We start from the raw sequence: 22675 nt of genomic DNA on the forward strand, positions 1-22675 counted from the left end.
TTACCTGTGTCTGCAGTGTGAAGCATCAGCCAGCGGATTGCTACATTGCAGTCTCGCAGGCAATTCAGCAGCTTGGGAATATTGTCCAGCACCAGCTCTTCCCTTAGACAGCCTTCTTTGAGAAACTGCTGCACCTGAGTATGCACTCGCTCAGTGACTGCAGCATATCTGCTTGCCTTAGAATACACAAAGCTTGCATCAATATAATCCTTGCCTCAAATAGAATACATCATGTACAATGTGACTGCGGCTTCCGAAGAACTTAAAGGGTACACAGATCAAACAAGTGCTATAAAAATTATCATCATTACTAGTAGTCAATATCATACACTGCAACTGCATGACAAAGGATGCAAGCTAAATTTTAAACCAAAGAGCCTACACAGGAAGCATAATGCTTCAAAAATGCAGACTTGTAAACTTCCTGTATTCACTTATGTACTCTCTAGAAATCATTCCTAAAAATGGTACTAACATTTTATTGCCTAATGAGAAAGAACAACAACAACAATCTATTCCAAAATGGAAATACTTGTTATGAATTAAATGTCAGTTGCACTTAGCAAACTTCTTCCCTAAAGACTAAGGAAAAATGTCTGCTCATATTCTCTAAGTTTACTAGACAATGTATAGTACAGTTCTCCTAATAAGACACTTCTGTGTGTTCTTTCCTGAGCACTCGGGTCAGATTCTAAGGAAGCATTTAGCTATCATCAGTCAATTGATTTGTTGATTGGGCAAACAATCAACCAACTCAATATTACTCACTAATTTTTAGGCATGGAAAAAAATGATTTCACATAAAAAGAACTAACTGCATTGCATCATACAATATTCCAGTATCATTCTTTTAAATCAGATGCTTTTTCCAGATTATTGTTTATTTAATTTGGGACGCCCCATTAATTTGGGAGGCTGCCACACACTGTCAGCATAAATGTGGAACTTCTAAAACTGTTATCTATGAAAGATCAAATGCTACAGTCATTTTAAGACATCCCAATACTGAACAACATGGCAACGAGTGCTAGCATCTATTCAGTCAAGTCACAACCCTGAAACTTTTAGGGGAAACAAACAGTGCAAGAGGAAGTGAAACAAGCAGTGCTGTGAAGACCAGATTTTGAAACTTTGAAGTATTTTTAACTCGAAGTTATGTACAAAGTTATGTACTCAAAGTATTGTACTTGAATGTAATACAAATAATTGTATTATTACAGCAAGAAAAAAAGACCCATGCATTATTGATGTCATATAATATACCTGAGATGCCCACACAGCTTAAATCTTGCTAGAAATACTTAACCCTGGCTTATGTACCTGCTCTTTGACATTTGCAAGATCCAGCGTGTAGTTGAGGGCAGTTTTAGCAGCTTTGTAGGGTTCCCATGCTTCTGCTAGATTTACAGTGATTCCCATGTAAATGCTAATAACCTAGGATTGGAAGCAAAAAACAAGAAGCTGCACTCACATTTTATTAAGAAAAATTCATACTTTTCATTTAGCAATAGAAGTAGAAAGCGATATGCCATGGGTATAAACGTACGACAACTAAACTTTTTTGGTAGCTGTACTTTTTGCTCCATCAACTTTGGAAATCAAGGAGTAAGAAGATTTTGAAATAAAAGGCACACAGTTAACTAGAGGCCTAGTTCTGAAAACAAGCTGACAGTTCTTTCAGTCACTATGTATGATCCTTGGCCTCTATTTTTTCCCCCCCATGAACTTATGTCTTCTTTTTCATTTTCACAATGCTATGCAGACTGACAAAAGCAACTGGTGAAATGACTATGGTATGGGAAAAAAAAGATTCTGAATTAATCCTAGTCTAAGAATGCCCAAAGGCTAAAATTGAAATGTAATGCGTCTTCTGTGGTGAACACAAACAGAAGGAAACTATGATTCCACACTGTGATTTTTAAGGAGCAAAGATGAACTGATTTCAGACCCCTAGCCCAAGAGTGTGATTAAAAATACAGAACTGACTTACAAGTGTTCGTAAGATACTTGATTAAAAATGGAAGTCTTGGGTTACTGACAGATGAAGCATATACAGAGCTGTGGCATTATAAGCTTTGTCACACTATTGCTACAATATTCCTCCATCCTAGAGTGATCACATCTAGGGGGACACTGTCAGCCTTTGAGCTCTTCTGACAGTGTCAAAAAGGAAGCCAGTATAGGCAAATGGGACACTGGTCTGCTGATATGAGGATCCCTCTCATATTGTTGAAGCGAAACTCATTATGTCCTGTGGATGACAGTTCCTCAAAAGACTATACTTCAACTGCTAACAATGATTTGAAACTAGCCTGAAAGTCAAGTATGCTGTACGATGCAGCTAACTCATCCATACCTGATCACAAGAAGATACGTGTTGTCTTAAAATAACAGTTTGTACTATGAAGTCAAGTGAATAAAAACACTGGCATAATCAAAAATTCACAATGTCAAGTTCTCATATCTAAAATAAGCTTGCAGTTTTTCAGAAACTGATTGGTTCTAATGTCTATTAAAATAGCCAGCTATTACAGTTTATTCCCTCCTTTCTTCACTGTTCCCCTTATGGTACAGAAGAATACGATTTGAAACCAATAGAGAAACACAAATTAATTTATAGTTTCTTTGATTCTTTTTGATATAGACTACCTGGGGACTCTATTGTTACACGCCAGCCTATTTCAGTAGCATTTCTTTCAGACTAGAGCTTATGGATGGAAATCCTAAATCTCAATACCAAGACATGTAGTAATTCCATTTTGACCACTGCATCTGAAAATGTCTATAGAATTGCACAGAGTGACAGATTTTGCTTCTAAGTTATTTGGACAATGGCGTGGAATGAATCCTTAAACAAGTTTTCAAATAACATCAGTATGGGGGGATTTGTTGGAGAGCAAGACTGCCATCCAGAGCACCCTTGACAAGCTGGTAGAATTCACCAGCAGAAACCACATGAAGTTCAATAACAATAAATACAAAGTCCTGCACTCGGGACAAAACCAAACCCTTGCAACAGCACAATCTGGGAACTGCCTGCCTACGTAACAATTCTGCAGAAAAGGACCTAAGCATCCTGGTGCACAAACTGAACATGAATCAGACATGCCGCCTTACGACAACAAAGTGTATGTAACCATACACTAGGCTATGTCAGCCACACTGTAGCCAGCAGATTGAGGGAAGTGATTATTCTCATCTAGTCAGCCCTCATGAGATCCCATTTACAGTAATGTATCCAGATTTGGGCTCCTCAGTATGAGACAGACATGGACAAACTGGAATGAATCGAGTAGAAGGCCACTAAGACACTTACGGGGACCAACTATGAAAGTAGAGACTGAGGGAGCTGGTTTTGCTTAAGCTGGAAGAAAGATGACCAAGGGATGTGACTGTGGTATTCCACTACCTAAAGGGAAGTTATGAATAAGACAGAGCCAGACCCATCTCAGACATGCACAGTGAAAAGACAAGAGGCAACAGTCATAAGCTACAACAAGGGAAATTCCAGTTTTACAGAAGGAAGAAATTCTTCGCCATGAGTGATAAAGCACAGCCACAGGTGCCCACAGAGGCTGTAGATATTTTAGTTATTTTCAAAACAACTGGACAAAGCCCAAGCAACCTTATTTAACTTCGAAGCTAGCCCTGCTTTGAGGAAAAGACTGCACTAGAAGATGCCTATATTACCTTCCAGCCTACATTTTTCTATGATTCACTTTACCGTGATGGTATTAAGAGTGGTTGATTTAACTACTTTAGATAATAACTGGTATTTTTAAAGGATAGCTTTTCACACTTATCCAGAAGGTTTGACTCAGACCATTTCATTCTGAACACAGTAAAATTTCCCCAGAGAAGAATCTATTCTTGTTTTAGGACAGTATTATTTTCTATAATGCACACTGTACAAAGAAGGTAAATTGTTCCTATAACATTAAATCCAGGGAACAGTTTTAAAACAGGATTTTTTTTTTACCCAGTTATCTGGAAAGTATTTATCCACTATCTCTCTCATTTTTGCTTGTTGAGTGTGAAGAATAGAAGGGTCAAAATACAGTATCACATAGAGCATAGCAGCCTGAGTAGCCAGGGCAGTGCTGCGGTGTTCTGGTAACGGATATGCAGAAACCTAGGAAAAGGGAACAAAACAAAACATAACATAATATAATGCAACATAAACCACTTTGAAACATTATGGGGCACATTAAAGAGTATGGTATGGTAGACAGATACATAAAGAGTATGGTAGATACTTGGAGGCAAGGAGGATATGTGGGTAAGCTGGACATGCTTACACATGCAGCATATTTACCAGATTTATTTTGCAGAATATAAAAGCTGACTGTGTAGATGCCTGCTAACTTTAACAGGATATGGTAAGATATTACTATGCTGTAAATGAGTCAAAGGAGGGACGAACCAAAGAGCTTAAGATGAGTTGAAAGGAGCAGAGTTAGAAATAAGTATTTCATAACAACTGGGTATGTTTAGTTCATTTCAGATAGAAACAATTATTAATTTAACTGAAGTAAGAGGCAGTTAGGATGCAGATAACTTAATTATTCACCAAGTCCATGTACCAGCAAGATCAAAAAGATTCAAATTATCAACTGAATTTTCATTTTAAAAATACATAGGATAATACATTAAAAGACCTCCACACTACCAAAAAAGTTGGCATCAAAATCATATTCAGTAAGACATAATGATTTGTCATTAGGAAAACAGCTCTCTGCTTTTATTTAGTAACATTCTATTTTTCTTTAATTTTGTTCAGTTGTTTTATTAGGGTAAGTGTTCAAACTAGTAAGAAAAATCAGGAGGCTTCTGCCCACTGCCATCAATAATAAGCTGCAAGTATCAAAGGAGATAACACCTCAGACATAACATAATGTAGTAAAACAGGCTGTATTTAGTTTGGGTTGAGCTGAAGATTTCCACCCTACTTTTTGTACTACATTTGGAAAAAGTACATAGGTTACAATCATGCTTTGTATAGAAACACTGATGTTTTTCATTATCAACTGTAAGCACTACAAAATAAAAATCACAAATTGTAATACTGGTTTATTACCTTTGCATTAAAATAATAATATTATATAAAAAAAGAGGAAAAGTAATTTTGATACAAAATACCAGCTGATTTAAGTAAGATTTCTAGGTTAAGCACTTTACAAGAGCATAGTCTCACAAACACTTCACAATTTCCTAACAGAGATATAGATTATGTCATAAAATGGGCTCCCTTCACAACTTGCTAAGTTCTCTTTTGTTTGTTTCTAGAGCGCTGCACAACTTAAACTCTTACAGTACAGTACCTGAGAAGGCATTTTTTCCCCTTTGAAGGTTAATACGTCTGTCCATAGTATGAAAGTGTTTTTGATAAGGTCCCTACTTTTAAATTATTACTCCTGCCTAAAGACTTAAGCCTTTGTTTATTTCTTACAATCATTCATTAATCTTCAAATGCTCATTTTCTGGCATCTATAAACCGCATCAGTTTTCCAGGATTCACTAGAAGTGTGCCAATAATTACAGAAATAAGATTGCTTGTCCATGCTAAAGACTGAAACCTGCTCAAAAGCAAACGCTTTGTTAAAGATCTCTCAAAGGAGTCATACTGGAAGAGACTGTAAATATAGTAGCCAGTACTCACACTTTGCTTCAATTTTTGTTCTTTATGAATACAATTGCCATAGTTAAGAAGTACGATATTAGTGTTTCTTTTTAAACACATTGTCCACTAAGGGATGACGAATCTCTTTGCAGTAACTAAAAGAATGGGAATCTCCGAAGGAATAAGAGTTATTAAGAGTGGCCAACCATTTATGATTTAAAGACATCAAATAAAAAAGTTTTTTTTACTGTGAGATTGGTCAAACACTGCAGGAGGTTGCCCAGAGAGGTTCTGCAGTCTGCACCGCTGGAGATACTCAAAACTCAGCTGGACGCAGTCCTGGGCAATCTGCTCTAGCTGACCTTGCTTGAGCCAGGGGGTTTGACTAGGTGATATCAAGAGGTCCCTTCCAACCTCTGTGATTCTGCTATTTATTTTTTTCTGGGCTTCATGGTTGAGTAACTAACCTGAGAAACCATTTTATATTCAGTTTTAGATCCCTCTTATCTCACAGTAACTTACCTGGTTATAAATGTCATCTGACCGTAAGCGGCCAATAACCATGCTAATGAATGTTTCACTTATGGGTACCCTGCTGAAGTAACTCTCGGGGTAGTTTGGAGGTCTTTTAGCTCCAGGTTGGCTTGAGTATCCAGTGCTTCGAAGCAATTTACAGATATCATCTAAATTGGAATCAGCAGAGGATCGGGCTGCACTGTTTTACAAAAGAAAGGAACAAAAATTGAGCTGTATGACCTAACCATTTCTTCTTCTCCCTCCCCTTGTAACCATGCCTTTCCTCCAAGAAAATGATCAGATACTAAGGTCTGGGAGATTTTTGGTTGTTTACTTCATGAATATAATGTTCACCATATTACAGGAGGACACTGACAAATATCTGGGATTCCAGTATGGACAAGCACACAAAGCACAAACAGATAAATGAACTTTATTCAGGAACAGAAACAAGTAGCTTTATATTCAGAAAAGGAGTTTTGTTCTTGGGTTTTTTTTCTTTTTCGCTCCCCATTTCTGAATTCCCCTTGTTGATCCACTTCTGCATTCCAGAGTTAAGGAATCCTCTCTCATTATATACTGAGAGGCATAAACATAGTCAAAGAAGCATAGGAACAGGATATGCCCCTCTTTTATATGTGTGAAAGGATTTGCACTGATACCCTTTGAGACCCAAACTGTCATACAATGATGCTGTCAGCCTACCCTGGAAACTCATTACTGATTTGACTAATCAAGCACTGTAACTACAAGATGTCTGACTCGCAATACATTTGTCATCTAGATACTCAGGACTTTTCACCAAGATCTGCTCACACATTTGGGAACCTGTGATACTTTCATAGCTGGCACTTGGCAACATTAAACCTTTAGCTGCAAGTTTGTCAGTGGACTTCAAATTTCTATTGTGACAGCATGAAAAATCTGTTGCTCCAGTTTTGCAGCCAGACCTGCAAAACCAGCTAATGCAAGTAGTTCTACTGACGTGCAGAGAACTCTGCAGAATTATCGGAGTCTATGTGTATGGTCAGACAGTCAAAAAGTTGCTGGTATTTCCATTTATCTCAATTCAATAACCTAGTTAACTGGATATACTTCATGCTACATCCCTTCAGCCATGAGTGCTTCTGAAAACCAATATACATTACCTGTATCTGTAGTAGGAAACCAACATTCTTTCTCTGACTTCTCCTTCAATCTTCTGGTCAATGACCAGTAGCATGACTCCATACAAGTAGAGTGCTTCACACTGTTTAGAAAAAGGAAGAACGAAGGGAAGAAATCACATAAATACAATTTTGCAGTAACATGTAAAGACAAACATGTACTGGCAAACTAACCCAATGTCAACTACATAGTCAATACAATATGAAAAATGGTGGGCTGTATATTTTTGGACTTTGTCCTCCTAAAAGTGAGTCATAGCATTTCCACGCGTTCAGTAAATTTAAATCTTTGTCTAGTTTGGCACTAAACTAGTTGGTTCATTTTCTACTATTACAGAACTGTTCAATACTTACTAGAAGCTGTTTTCCATCTTCATTAAGGAGGACTGTTTCTAATGTTTGCTGAATGTAAATTCCTTCATTGAGGTCATCTAAATATCTAGGGATCATAACAAAGAGTTGGTCATTGACTATTTTGCTCTCAAATCGTATGTCCTCAGAACTCAATTGGCCAATTTTCTCTGAAAGTCAACAGACACATCAGAACACTTCCCTAGTACAAGCAGCATGGAGTTTTTCAGACAAAGAAGAGATGCTCTACTATGAAATGAGAGGCTAGAACTCCTAGCTAGAGCCAACCAGTTGGCAAAAGCCTCCATCCACATCCTGATGGTGTATGTGAAAGACACTAGAGGATACTCTGTAACTTACAGCTAACATCCTCTTAATCTTCTCATAGATGGACAACAGCCTGAGAAGCGAGTACTGAGATGGCTTCTACTCCAAAATTTAGTAAAACCGTCATTTTCAAGTTACCTCAAAAATATCTCCTGGAAATACCATAAATTTATCTCAATTGCAATTTGGAAGGCAGAGCTAGAAATAGCTCTAGAGCTATTTCTAGAGCTAGAAACGTTCATCTCGATTAACAGAAGATTTCTTCCTATTAAAGGATTTTCCATTAACACCACTTATTAATAAGTAATGTTAAACATTTAATCTTTTAATTAATCTTTTCATATAAGATCAATAACAAAAACAATTATTATGCTGAAGATTCTCTGGAACTTTTTCTTAGAGTATTTAATGAACTTTTCATATTGTTTTTTACAGGTAAGAGGAGCAAACTTGAGAATATGGCAACTCCACTGAAAAATTAAGTTCAGGAAAATAATGTCAATGAAAGTTAAAGAAAAAAACCTATCTGATATTCCATTTTGCAAGACCACAAAAAACTTAGTTCAATAATATGGAGTCTCTTTTTATTAAAAAAATCTTCAAGACAATCTCCAAGATAAAGAAGAAAAATTAGCTCTAATGTACAATTTAGGAAATGAGGTAGAGAGGTTAAGTGTCTTCAATTCATATATTAAGCTGGTAAGCAACAGTAGGAGTAAAAGCTAGTGTTCGCTCCAGCAATCCAGGTTTCCAGGTGCACATGAATATGCTTCAACAGTGACCGTACCGGGTCTCTAGGGAAAAAGCTTCTCATTATTAAGACCAAACAGTAATCTAGTTTTTAAGAAAATCCACATGTATTTAAGATACCATACCTGTTTAAATCTACAATGTATTTATGTACACTCTGAAAAGCTAGATAAAATCTCGTCAAAATTTCAATGTTGTTTTCACGAAATTCTTCATCTAAATCCAGTAACTCAGGTTTGGCTTCCAGTTTGCCTTCACATGTCTCAGGCCCCTAAGAAAAGAAATTAATCTTTAGAGACAGTATTTGACTTTGACCTCTATTTGACATCCCTTCAGTAGGACACAGAACATGTACAACCACCACTGCGCACACACCAGAATTAACATTTCTTACTAAAACAAGGATCTGTAGTTTTCCAAGCTACTTTATGATTGAATGTTGATTCCATAAAGATGAGTTTTACACTTTGTTACAATCTGCAATGATTTAAAATACAATTTATCCTAGGTACTCAATGGAAAAGAATAGTTAACGCTTTGGGTAAAGCCCAAGCGCATCTGAAGCCACTGTGTGCTTTTTGTAGAGCTAACTATCTCCCTGCTGGAATTTTTTCCTTTATACATTTAATCCGATTGATTTCTCAGCTAGAAACCATAACATTGAGGCCTCACAAACAGTGGTGAGCTTAGGACCTTCTCATACACTTAAACTGCTTGAAAGTATTAGACTGATGTGAGAATTTTTTTTTTTTTACAGACTCTGGATCTAGCTCAGCAGTAGTCCCCCAGATTAATGCAGAAACTATGCCATTAACAACCGGGGGGGGGGGGGGAGGGGAATGGTTGGGATGCAGAGCCTGACTTCCTTAAAGCAATGGTACAAACTTTTTTAACCATTTAGCACTGTCAACATTTCTCATAACCATCATTTGGTCTTACCACCACCATCTAAATGAAAATAACATCAGTTTAATTGAAAATATTATTAACACTTAATTGAAAATATGTCATTCCACAGACCACTTCCATAGCATGAGATCATTGCTTAAAAGGATTTAGTCAACACGAACGCCATAAAAATAACTTAAAATAGAATTTAAATAAAATATCAAGCTTAATACCCAGCTGACAATTTTTGTGTGGTTTTAAAAATGCTCTTCAGTTTCTTTTTGTGCAAAATACCTACATAAAACAAAGGGTAAAAGCAGGCCCCAAACTGCCTATGAAGTTCAAATACATGAAGTAAACAGCCTGAGTTTTCAAAATCTCAAATCTCTTCTCATCAGGTAATTCTAAGAATCATGAATACAGGAATGGCGCATTCACAGTGAAAACATCTGTAAATTCACTAATCTCTGCTTTATGTCTTTTATGGATTTTGGTGCTCTGAATAGCAGCAGCACTGTTATGCTTCCTTAACATTCAAAAATCTTGTAATTTCAAAGGATAATTGTATTTCTCACCAATCATATCCATCTGCTTTTAAATTTTCAAGTAATTTGTGTAAAAAAAAAAAAAAAAAAAAGACTTCCAACAAACACTTAGATCTAAAGGCATCTCAGAAATTATTTGTGCTCAGGGTTTTCAGTGTCCAAGGCTCACAATTAGTGCTTGACATTTACAACTCTTACTAAAAAATAAAATAAGAATACCCTCCCTCCTTGCTTGCTTTACTATTAACACTTCTTGAATTGCAGAATCCAGATAAAGTCAGATTAGACAGTCTCTGTAGTTCCTTCTTAATCATGCTGGGGAATGGTAGAGGGAAATAGGTACTGCAAGAAGCTTAATTTTTGTAAGGGAAACAAGGGCTTTTCATGGACACTACTCTTTGATGTATTTGTTTATTCAGTGCATGTGACAAGTCCAGTGAACGAACAATCACAGTACTGTCAAACAGGAAAGCAGAAAGCAGTTTTCATGGCTGCAAAGAATAAGCTACAGATAACCAAAGGAAGATGGGCGTACTGCCCACAGCACTGCTCCAAAGGAAAACAACCAACTGCACAGGCTCAGAACCTGCTAGTGAAAGTATAATTTAAAGTTTCTGCAAGACATAATTAAAAAACCCCCCAGAATCTAATACTCAAGTGTTATATAATCAGTATCTGTCAACGTTCACAGGCCAGATGACTCATCAAACATTTTGAAATGTGTAGCTGGAACTGGTCTTGTATGGATGCACTTAAAATTGCCTCTTCCTTCTTGCCCTGATACTCTCAGTGCAGGTACCAGTTATACTTATGTTCTGTCTAGGAGCCCAAGCACAGAACCTTCCCTAGACTGCTTCTGCTCACTGAAATGAATAAGATGAGACTGCATGTGATCAGAAGTATATAAAACACAAGACAGCCCAGAAGCGGAACGTTAGCATGTAAGCATATCCCAATCGCTACCTCAGTTTGGTGAATTTTTGGTAAAAACTAAGCAAGTGGGAAGTCATGATAGTCAACTCTGAAGAATGCTAGTAATAAACGCAATAGTCAGGAATGGCTGCTTCATAACCTGAAGCATCCTCAGGCCGGGCAGCAATGCTTTAAAGAGAAGTTTAACAATAACAGGATTTACCTTAAAATAACTGAAATCAAATATGATATCCCCATATTTCTGTTGATCAGCTTTGTCCTTTAGCCTGAAAACACCAGGAATAAATTCGGAAAGTCTCAGAAGTTCTGCAATGATGGCATTTCCACAAGAGACAATTCGAAGAATTGCCTGACCGCAGAGATTGTTTTCAGCTAGAAAATCAACCATTGTGGAGCTGGACGTGACAGAGCAGAAGTCCTGCGGTCAGATTCTGATCGTTAGTCTTTAGGTTATTTGAAGAAGAAAGTCCAATGAGAAAACTAGCTGCTCCATTAATAACCTGTAAAAACACAAAACCACACACATTCAGAGTGGTTCATGTTCATACTTTTGATAGTTTAATCTATGCGGATTTTTAAGCATATTCTCAAATCTTTCAATTTATGAAATCTAAATTATCTACAGCTGTGCAAAATGAAAAAAGGCACTGAATTAATCTTCAGCATGTACACTGTGTTTATAATAGTCACTTTAAAAATACAGCCAAAGTGGTTGTAATAGGCTTCAGCAAGAAGGAAAGCTTTTATAACAAATGGAAACGATATAGCTCCATTCCCTTATTCATTGCTGCATTAGCTTCCGTGCTGTGGTTACGTTTCCTGGTCAGAATTTTATTTATTGACATGTTTCCTGCAAGACACAGAGCACAGCACTACTAAAAATAAACTTTTATGTTTAAAAACATTTATGGGAAGTTATGAGCTGACTTTACTTTTCACTCATAACCTTCCAAACCGCTGAGATAAATTTAAGATGACAGCGCCTCTTCTGCCCCAAAATGAGAACCAGGAGTCCGGACCTTCCCGTTAGGCGAGACGCAGGGCATGACTCCATCTGCAGCAAGCTCCTCCGCAGGGCCCAGAGCGGGCCCTAGACCCCACAGCGGGCCCTAGACCCCACAGCAGCCGGACCGGGCCTTAAACTACATCCCACCCCTCTCCACCAAGGCGAGTCACCGGGCGGTTTGAACGGTCCCGCCTCCCTCCCGCCAACGCTCTCCCTCACGGTTTGAACCTGCCTCGGGGCAACCTCCGCGGCGCGAGACCAACCGCCAACCGCCTCGGAGCGGCGGCGGCGGCCTCCCCCGCTCCCCTCACGCAGCGGCCTCCCCGCCGGTGCCACCCCCGCTCGGCGGCGCTCACCCTCCCTCGCCGCTGGTGCGGTAAGTGGCGGCAGCGAGGAGGGTGCTCCGCTCCGTCAGCGCCTGCGGGCAGGGACGGCGGCCGCCTGAAGGGAGCTGCGGCGGCAGGTGAAGCGGCGGCCCTCCGTGCGGCGCGGCCCAGCCTCCCATCACATGACGGCGCCGTCATGTGGAGAGGCGCCGGCTGATGAGGCGGTTCCGCCGCCCGCCTGGACCGCCTTCCTCGGGCCCAGGTCGCCCGCCTGCTCCTGCCGCCGAGAGGGTCGGTGCGGGGGCCACCTCAGGGCCAGGAGCCTCTTCGGGACTCGGCGGCTGGGACTAGGTGAGCAGCAGCCGCTGGAGAGGGTGGCTGCCTTCGCCGCGCCCTTCCTCTCTGGCGGGGCATGGGCAGCGCTGGGGCAGTGCGCGGCCCCGCTCTCCCGGCCGAGGGAGCGGGGAGAGGCGGGCGGGGAGGGGATGTGGGGCCGTTGCCCTCCGTGCATGACTGACAAGGGGCAGGGTGGGCTGGGCCAGCTGCCCTGGCTAGTCATGGACAGGGTAGGGCTGGCAGAGCGGAGCTTGGTGGGCTCTGCTCCCGACCTTTGTGGCAGGGAAGTAACGTCTCCCTTTGATGGATGGTTACCGAGTGACTCTAGGAGGTTGACACTAATCCTGGTAGTCAGTGAGCACTTGTCACCTATAGATCTTGTGTTACAGAAGTAACTCTTTTTTTTCTTATCTTTACTTCATAGTTTGGGATGTTGAAGCATGGAGAAATTAGGTCATTTGCTCAAATCTTTAAAATGAGTGGCAGAATAGAAACTGTAATTTAAGTTTGCTGCTCGGTAATCCTGTCTGCACCATTTGATCACTTATTGTTGAAAGAAAAAAAACTGCCTTGGTAGTCTCACTTGATCTCCTTTTCAGCTCTGACTTTGCTGGTTGTATTTTCCAGAAGTGAGGGGACTGGGGGGTGGGAGTTGCAAATTGTAAGTGCTTCATTGATGCACCCATTGAAGACCTTCCTGGCAAAAAAGAGTGCCTTAAAAAGACTGCTGTGAAACCAATTCCAGTGAGGAATGTGGCTTTTCCTCTGAATGCATAACAGACAGCTGCAAGCTGAAGTTGGAGAATTCACTTAGAAAATTCAAGAGTGAAATCTTTGCTTGGGATTATAACCGTTTCTAAGAAAAAGAATCTTTTATTTAAAAAAAAAAAAAAGGAAGGTTTGTCCAAGAGTACTTAAATTACTTTCCAGAAGACAAATTGAGATGAAACTACCAATGCAATGGTATGATTTAGTATTGTAAACAATAACTTTTATTGTTTCTGTGTAGTTTGCTCAGTGCTTCCACAAATGTCAAGAGAACGAAGAAGCCTTTTTAACTTTTCACTGTTGTTTTTTTCAGATTCCTGCCTTTCACAGTGTGTATCTGTGAAATTTCCAAAAGAACAGCAGGCTTTCTCAGTGAGTGAGATTTACCAGGTTCTAGAAGGGAATTAGGTTCTCACTGTTAACTTTGATACACTAAATGGGCCCAGAAAGATAAAGCTGCTATCGTGATTTTATGTGACTATTTAATAGCATATATTTGGATCACAGAGGTTCTTTACAAACAGTCTTGCTAAGATGGCAAACAGGTGTTTTAAAAAAAAAGTTAAATAACGTAACAGCTGAAAGCATTGGTTGTTAAATCTTTAAGAGCATCCTTTTCCTTTACTTTCAAGAAGTTCTGTAAAGAACTTTTTCCTTGTCTTCTGTTGTTAGTTTGACAGTCTCTAAAGATCTCTAAAGATAGGAATCACTGTCTTTTGGTGGGGAGAGCATGAGCTGACATAACTGGAGCTGTTGTTGAAGGCCACTGGCTCCTCTGTGGCAAGGTGCACCTTTAGAAGGGGATAGAGAGCAAGGCGATTTGTATGTAATTCAGAAGTTCAAGTGGTGAACTTGAACTGTTGTTAAAACATTGTTGGAAGCACGTGACCTAAAAATGGTGTCATAAAAGATAGTCTTGAGTGGCCAAGCACATTTTTTAACTGGGAAAAAATAAAAAGATATGAAAGAAAACATTAGCAGAGAAGAGAGTGTGACAGCAGGTATTCAGATCTCATAGTCTGCACAATATTTGCGAGGAATGTGGCAATGTTGTTCAGGTTAGGATGAGCACAAGATGTAGTTCTGGAATCCCAGGGAAAGTAGCAGAGGGAGATACAGCCTTAGGTATGCAAAGCTTGGGCAAAGTTTTGTCCTTTCTATTTAGATATTTTCCAGATTTCTGTTGGATTATAGCCTGCCAAAGGCTATTGTTGATAGAACAAGTCATCCCCTTGTTATTTTGTGTACGATTCAGTTAAAACTTCTGTTATACCCCAAATTTGGCTGTGGATTCCGTTCTCCCTCTCCCCCAATATGATCTCGGTATAGTCATTGAACATACCAGTTATTCTTTACATGGACTAATGCAGTATTTCTGTCTGTCCAAGACTTTTGTGGGGATTTTTTGTGAACAACTGTGTATCTAAAGCTGAGCAGAATTTTTCTTATCTCCTGCAACTTAAAGTATAAAATTCTGCACACCAGGTTCACGTTTCTTATAATAGCTCTGTGTTATCCGAGCGAGTTATGGCAAAGCATGAAGAAGGAAGAGCAGAAGTGGAATTTTTGAGAAGAAACCAACTGATGTGAACAGTGTGCATAGGCACAGCATAAGTAAACCCACTTGAAAGTTGTATTAATGACAGAGGAGAAGCAGTTAAACCTTGCAAGGCTGTAGGTTGTGCATCTGTATTGGAAAGGAAGATGGTGGTAAAGAAGATAAACATGATTCCTGTGCGACACTATTCTGTGCTAAGGGAACGTTGGTACTAAAAATTTGTGATATCTTTGGGGGAAGTAGGCGCCATTTGTAAGGTGGGCTTTTTTAAAAAAAATTATGCTAGATGATTTACTGTTAAGTACCTTCTTGGAACAGTTGCCCTTTATTAGATTATTTTTTCCAAGGGCTAGCTGTTGAAACAGGCTTGTAGTTGGTGAGGCTAAATTGGATGCGAGAGGTCATATTTCTTTCTAGCCTAATTGATAATATGCCTAGAAAACACAGACAAGTTTTTGGGCATGTGAGCTACTTTGGATCTGTAATAGAGCAGTAATTTTCAAGCGAACATAATCATTGAGTTTGACCCTCGTTGTGGTTTAGCAATAGGAATGAGCAGATGAAAACGGCAAGTTGCTTTTTGTGGTTTAGTTTTGCTTAATATTGAACAGAAGGTGAATTGAAAACCTCTGGTGAATTGCAGTTCCACTGAAATTACTGACATCTTGGGAGTGAAGATTTCATCCCTGCTCTCTGATGTTTATGTGCTTTATGGTTATCTATCTGTGCTTCTGTTTTCTCTCCCAAGTTATTTGGGTGTAAACTGCATTCAAAGTGTTGTATCTGTTGTTTCTAGAGTAATGATTTCAAGATGCCGGGCGGTGCAAGAATCTCATTCAACTGTGTGGATTCCTCTCTTTCATCTCTGAAAAACTGCCAGTCTTACATAAATACTGGAATGGATATTGCTACTCACGTTGCTCTTGACCTTGTGGAAAGTTTCAGTAAGTATAGTCTCTCTTGGATTGCATCCTGAATCTGACAGATGAGTCCTAGGCCTACATATTTTGACTTAGTTACTGTCAATATCTATCTTCATTATAGGAACTGTAGTTCTTCTGGCTAGGGTGTTTTCATTCCAATCACTTCATTGTCTTAAATGATAAATTCAGTGAAAATGTAAATACCAGGCAAACATTGTCCCAGCTTTTGTAACACCTAACACTAATTCTGTTCCAGTGGTTGTTACCCTACAGCTTTGTAAAAACTTTAATGTTGCTGAATGAGATGGAGAAGGCCTCTAAAGTGGGTGAATAAAATGACTTTTCGTTCTAATATTGCTTCTTTGTGTGTGTTTTATTTGTTGTTTAGGGCAAGATATATTAAAATAATGCTAATGATTTTGAGTACAAAGCTTGAGACTCCTGTTAGGGGATGCAATTTTTTAAAATGCTGTCTCTTTCTCTGCTGAAAAATCAGGCCCTTTTAGGGTGCTTCAATTTGGACACTTGCAAAGTGGGGTACCTTAAATCTGTAATCACTTCTAACAGTCTCATTATTGCTGTTTCACAATAACAGGTGCACTGCAAAGCTACTTGTCAAAGACAAACATTAGGCATCCCATTTCTCTGTCTTCTTAGATCTATGATAATGTTTTCACTAGGAAAAAATAAAAAACTTTAAAGCTCCAAAACCCTAATAGTTTTAATTATGAGTGGAGAGCGAGAATCCTCTGAAACAAAAGTTTTGCTGTTCATTATAAATCTTGCACTCAACTAAGCCAAGGTTTATGTACAATCAAGATGAATGCTTTTCTCTTTGTCTAGTGTGATAGTTCTCTCTCCTTTGACCTTTTTATCCATACTGCTGTCAGAGACAATTGACATGCCATTTCTAGCAAGGTAGAGGAAATGGAAAGCTTGTCTGAACAGTCAACTGGGGATTCCCTTTGAGGTAAAACTAGTATAACCAGTTCTGTTTCCTCTCTGCTTTTGCTGTCACCATCTCTCCTACTTTGCTGTAAGCAATGGAAATACACTGAATGTACTGAATTCTTTCAGTCCCAAGACCACAGAACGATCCACAGAAATTAGTTATTGGTACAAAAGTTAAAAGCTTTGATTAATTTCACCTTTCAGTAGAAGCCCTTGTTGCATTCCCATTTGGAGGGGTGAAAGGCAACTTAAGCTTCACTCTGCAGGTCTGCAGCTGAAAGTCCATGCCTTATACTCCTAGGAATTGTTGTTATCTTCCTTGCTTACCTGCTTCTGACACATTAATCTTTATTACAACCTGAAATTATTTTGTCCATTTCATTCAGTAACCAGAAGGACCATATTTAGCATTCTATCCTGAGAGGAGGAGATTACTCTTGGTGAAATACCTATGGTCGTTGTTACGGTTAAGTTGCATCATGTGACTGGAAAACAGCTCCTAGACCATAACACTCATTTTATTTTAGCAGCAGCAACTTTCCTGTAGAATCACAGTTACAGAATTTTCAAGCATCACCTTTTAACATAGTCCATTGCTCTACAGAAAAGCTATTCCAGACTTATATTTGTAGTTTATACCTCTTTGGTCTGGTGTTATGGTGTTAGCTTTTTACTTACAGTAGTTGTCGTCTTCACTCCTACACTTTTCCTTGCAGATGTATGTACATGTGTGCAGGGAACAAACAAATGAGTGAAGCGCCTCACTTTTATAAGGTTTGGTTTTCACTCCCCTGACTTATTCCACTTGGACTTCAAGTTCTTATGTTCCCTATACAATGCCATCAGGAAAGATACAGGGTTTCTGTGGCATGACATACTTTTGGGAAACAAATACTTTCGGTGTTTTAAAATTAGCATCATCTGATCTGCCATACTTGACTGTTCACCTCTTACCTCGAACTCATATGTGGCGATTTCTATTTCTAGAATTGTTACTCATCTATCCTACTTTGCCTTCATGTTCTGAAGCAAAATATTAATTTAATTTTGAGCCAGAGTTAGATAATATGTTTTTGCATTCTTGTTCCTGTCCCATTTGCAATTTGTTTTAAGTGCCTTTACAAAATCTAACTTTGTCCAGCTTCTGACAGGTTGCATTGCCAGGCTTTGTAGAAGCAAAGAACTCTATTGTGACTGTTATTTTATTTTACAAGCACTATTTCTGTGAAGGTATTTTGTTCCTTTGGACTTTCATATTGGACAACGCTGTTTTTTGGGAATAGTACCAAAAATTTTCATAGTGAGTATATGAGAGAAGTTACATTTACATCTGAAGATAACCGAAAAGGCAGGCAAAGTTAGTGCAATAAGTGATGTCTGTTTCCTCTCTTAGTTGCTGTTCTCCACAAGCCCTATCCTGAAAACATGTACTGGTAAGCATATTTATTAAATAGTACACAATAGTGTTTGTTGGACTGGCCACTGTTTAATGCAGTATCATGGAGAGACTTCCCATAAACGTACCTGATGCTAAGTTAGATCAAAAGTTCTAAGTGGATCACTTTTCCCTGTATTTGAGATGCTTTCTAGGCAGCAAACACCATAGGTTTTGTGGGTTTTTTTTTTTGTTTTTTTTTTTGTAACGGTGATTTGTGAAAGAACCTGTGTATGATTTTTCTAACTTTGCGGCTCTAGTAAAGCAGAGAAATATAAACTAACAAATTTAAGTTTTCTTTGACATGTTTAGAGAGATTTTATGGTATGCCAATTTTGTGAGTGTTTCCCTGTTCAGTAAAAATCACTTCCTGCATATTAGCACTGCAGGGCTAGAAAAGGCTCTTCGGTTTCTGATGTGTTTAGTGGAGAACGATATGAAGAACACTTCTAAAGGATGTAAAAAGAAAAGAGTTTGGTGTTTAAGCACTTTTGTATGCATGTGAAGTTATAAAGCAGCCGCATGATTGTTCAGGTGGAGTGAACATCAAAGCTCACTAGGGGGCAGAAGAAGATAGGAAGTAAGCAGTACTTCCATTTAAGTTAAAGAAAGCCTTGAAAAGAAACTGGCCTCTTCATCTGTCTGTTGATCTGGCCGTGACCCTTGAGTAGCCTGAAGTCCTCTCCAGTTAAATCATCCAGAGAACAAGGAACTCTTACACTGGTTATGGAAGCTATAAAAATCCTCCCAGAATGATTTTGAATTTAAGCTTTGTAAACAGATGGTGGTAGCGTTACATAGAATAAAGAGGGAATAAAACTACTTGTTTGATTGTGAAACCAGAAGGCTGCCGATAGGAAGAGGTGCCAGACTTGTGGGCAGGAATTGGCTCAGGATATTCCATGATTTGTAGTAACCTTGTAACCTATAGTAAGCTTTCTTCAGACATCTCGGATGCTTTGCAAACACTGGCTGAGCCTCTCAACTCTCTGGGAGGTAAATAATGGGTACAGTGATTACTTACTTCACCACCACTGAAATAAAACTCTTTTGGGTGAATAATGGCTGCTATATAGAAACATTGTACCTGTAATCATAATCCAAAAGAGAAAAATAAAATTTCTTCCAACTGACTGAAACAACTGAGAAAACTTTATTAGAGGAGACAGATAGAGGTTTTTGAGTTGGACATCAGGGACATCAGATTAAAATGCTTACTCATAAATAAATATCACAATAGATCTTTCACACCTTCATTTTGACATAATGTTTGAAAGTTTCAGAACTAAGTCAAACACTGGGTGTTCATTTAAACAGTAATTTTATATGGAGAACACCTCCTGTTGAATTGCGACTGTCGTTTCTGTCAGCACCATAATTCGTTTTAGGAAGCTGCCATCTACCTACTGAGTCACTTCAGTCCTGCTTAAATGGAATTTATCTGTTTCTGGGTAAAGGCAGCATGGCTGCAAGCCAGTGCACATGCTGATGCTACCATTGATTACTGTGCCTACTGTTCATTACTGTGCTGCTGTAGTTAAATTTATTCTGTCTTAAGAGCCCTATGTACATCTATTCATTATATTCTTAAAAATGAACACTTTTGCTCTTCATAGTTAACTTACATGAGGCCATTACTTTCTGGTAATAACAACAGAGCCTTTTAGTTTGGATACAGTTCTCAGGTTTCGGGTTCTTTCCTTTTCTTTTTTTTCTTCTACACGTTAATTGTGCTCAGAACTTCCTATTAACTTCGTATTTTCCCCTATAGCTTGTGACTTTCTGTTCTGGAAAGATAAAGTAATCTCACTGGACACAGCTATTCTGAGGGGTATAACAACTGTTAGAGAAATTGACGGGGGAGGAAGGGTTCAATTAAATAATCAAACATTGTAGCTCTGCAGTAAGTAGTGGTCAGAGAAATATAGAAAAGTGAGGGAGTCAGTTTCACGGATATAAATTGCAATTCAGATGACTTTGAAGATTTAAAGATTTATAGCCTCTCATCACATGGTCCCACATTTTGAAATGTAGGACAGAATGTACCAATTAATCTAATTCTCCATGACCTTGTACGAGTTCGTTTTACTACTTTCTGCAAAATAATAATACTAATAAAAACAATGCTTTCCCATTTCATATGAATAATGGAAAGATTTAATAGCCAATATTTCTAGGCAGATTCACATTCATCTCTACTTATGCGTATAGTTCTCTTGACATCTGTTTGCAGTCCACAATAGTACATTTAAAATTATTCCTGTCCATTTAAGCTTTATTTAATGGTGTGAGATGTTTTGGGAATCCTAGTGAGAGATAATATGGAAGTATGGATTTTTTACTATGGAATTGTAACTAATAACAAAACTCATATGAAGAAGTCAAAAGGAAAATATTTCACAGTAGAATTAAAACAGTCTGAAATGTCTTGTGAGGCTTCTAATGATATAAATGCTCAGAATCTGTTCCCAGCTTTGTATTACCTCCCCTTTCTTTTGTGCCTTCTAGCATCTTGTTCACTGCTGCTGCACTCTGGAGATAAATCTTAAGTCATTGCCAAGTCTCTCTCCTCTAAGGAATCCACTGTTCACAGTGTGCCGTAAGGATGAGATACTTAGACTACTGTAGGGTTCTTTGCCAAAATTGCACTTAACCAAGTCTTAATTTCATCAGTGATTCTATTGCTTAGTCCACTAGTACGTTTGCGTCCATTTTGTTCTAGTCCTGTATAGATTTATGAAAAGAAATTACTAGTGTTAAATATTCAGGTCAGGCATTGCTCATTTATGAACATGTACGATCTCTGGCAAAATAAGGCAGAGTTTCTGTTAACTGCTGTTAATTTAGGTGAAGAATAATTTTAATTCATCTGATCCTGAAAACCTTTTATTTTTCAAATAACTTTGTTGATGTGAAGTTAAATTGTCAATTAAGACCTCCCTGTCTATTGAGAATCTGCAGAATTTTAGCATTGAGCATCTTCACGGTGTTGTGTTGTGAGCATGCGCTGGCAAAGAGACAAAATTTAAAAAGAACCACTAAGGGATTAAGGATCTGTATCTAGAGGTGAAAACTACTTTCACCAAACTGAATGTCAAAGGGAAACAGCCAATTTAAAAGCTCATTTTATTTAATGAGTTAAAAAGAAAGATAAGTTTTATGTCCATGTTAGTCTTCCTGCTGATTATCTTTAGATACTGACATTGTCTAAAGGTCATATTTTTCTCTTCTTTCAAGAATACCATTGTGGTATAGAAACATTTTAAAATGTTACTATATAAAAAACCATGTAAGTAGAAAAACAGACTGCACAGTTGGTTTCAGTATGTCCTCCCTGTGCTCAAAATACCCTTGGATGTTCTGTGGCCCAGCCTAGCAAAATACTGAAGGAAAGGATACATTGAAATTCTTGAGTGGTCCACCGACTTTCAGAGTGGTCTGTGTATTTTAAAGCTTAAGCACGTGCTTATATCCTTTGCTGGACTGGAGTCCTAATATATATGTGAATTTGAAGGTGATGCTGTTCAAAATCAGTTCTAATGCAAGTAAAATCATCTAAGTTCTACTATCATTTGCATCTTCCTAAATTTAGCCTCAATCTGTTGTCTGAGCTTTAGTAGTGTGATTGAAAAAAGGATTCACTAAGTCAGTACTTGTTTGGCAATGTCTCCCAATTGTAATGCTCCTAGTATTGAACTTTAAGCCCTGTATTGACACCTCTGCACACTGAGGAACCGCTATTTGCACTCCTAATTGAACTTTTCTTAGTTGCTGAACTGTCTTTACTTAAACTACTTAAAGTAGTTCTGTAGAGTTAGAAAGCACTGCTGGACATCCATATGAAATACGTGAAGGATAAGTCGTCTTCTCTGTTTTTGGAATTAGTGTAACCTGCCACGTGCATTGACTGATGTGCTGCTGCTGATGTCAATATGCTGGCCCAGTATAGGTCTGCCATATCCAAAACAGGCATCCATTCCCAGCTCTGTTCAAAGTTATCGGATGTGAATTCTGTCAGCTTGCTGAGGATGGCAGTTTTATCTGACTCCACGGGAGAAAGCAGCAGAACTTTTTTGAGAATATGGGACCGTGAAGTACGGAGAGTTGTAGATACCGGAATGAAGAAGACTAATTAATGGTCATCTCCAGGCTTCCAGCCCTGCAGCTTGCTCTTTAGAGGGGTGGTTGCTTTTGTCTCTGGGCTGGAGCCAAAGCTGTGTGGGACTGGGAGGAATGTCCAGTACAAATGGGAAATAATTGGGAGAGCTGGAGAGTA

The 22675-nt window shown here is 38.7% G+C and overlaps 2 protein-coding genes across 2 annotated transcripts in view; one reads left to right on the forward strand and one right to left on the reverse strand.

Moving 5' to 3' along the window:
- Nucleotides 1-12599, reverse strand: part of WASHC5 (WASH complex subunit 5) — a 29208-nt gene extending 16609 nt beyond the window's left edge. The window contains exons 1-9 of the mRNA XM_075495259.1: nt 12459-12599; nt 11299-11596; nt 8856-9001; nt 7657-7741; nt 7285-7385; nt 6143-6335; nt 3980-4132; nt 1321-1434; nt 5-176 (exon numbers count right to left, since the gene is read on the reverse strand). Coding sequence (XP_075351374.1) covers nt 5-176; nt 1321-1434; nt 3980-4132; nt 6143-6335; nt 7285-7385; nt 7657-7741; nt 8856-9001; nt 11299-11484 — 1150 coding nt within the window. The 5' untranslated portion in view covers nt 11485-11596; nt 12459-12599. The remainder of the gene's footprint in view (nt 1-4; nt 177-1320; nt 1435-3979; nt 4133-6142; nt 6336-7284; nt 7386-7656; nt 7742-8855; nt 9002-11298; nt 11597-12458) is intronic.
- The window catches only part of NSMCE2 (NSE2 SUMO ligase component of SMC5/6 complex), a 133537-nt gene continuing 123449 nt past the window's right edge, over nt 12588-22675 (forward strand). The window contains exons 1-2 of the mRNA XM_075495260.1: nt 12588-12779; nt 15887-16034. Of these exons, the coding sequence (XP_075351375.1) occupies nt 15902-16034 (133 nt within the window). The 5' untranslated portion in view covers nt 12588-12779; nt 15887-15901. The remainder of the gene's footprint in view (nt 12780-15886; nt 16035-22675) is intronic.

The sequence above is a fragment of the Mycteria americana genome, chromosome 2 (genome assembly GCF_035582795.1).
Source record: "Mycteria americana isolate JAX WOST 10 ecotype Jacksonville Zoo and Gardens chromosome 2, USCA_MyAme_1.0, whole genome shotgun sequence".
Classification (NCBI taxonomy): domain Eukaryota; kingdom Metazoa; phylum Chordata; class Aves; order Ciconiiformes; family Ciconiidae; genus Mycteria; species Mycteria americana.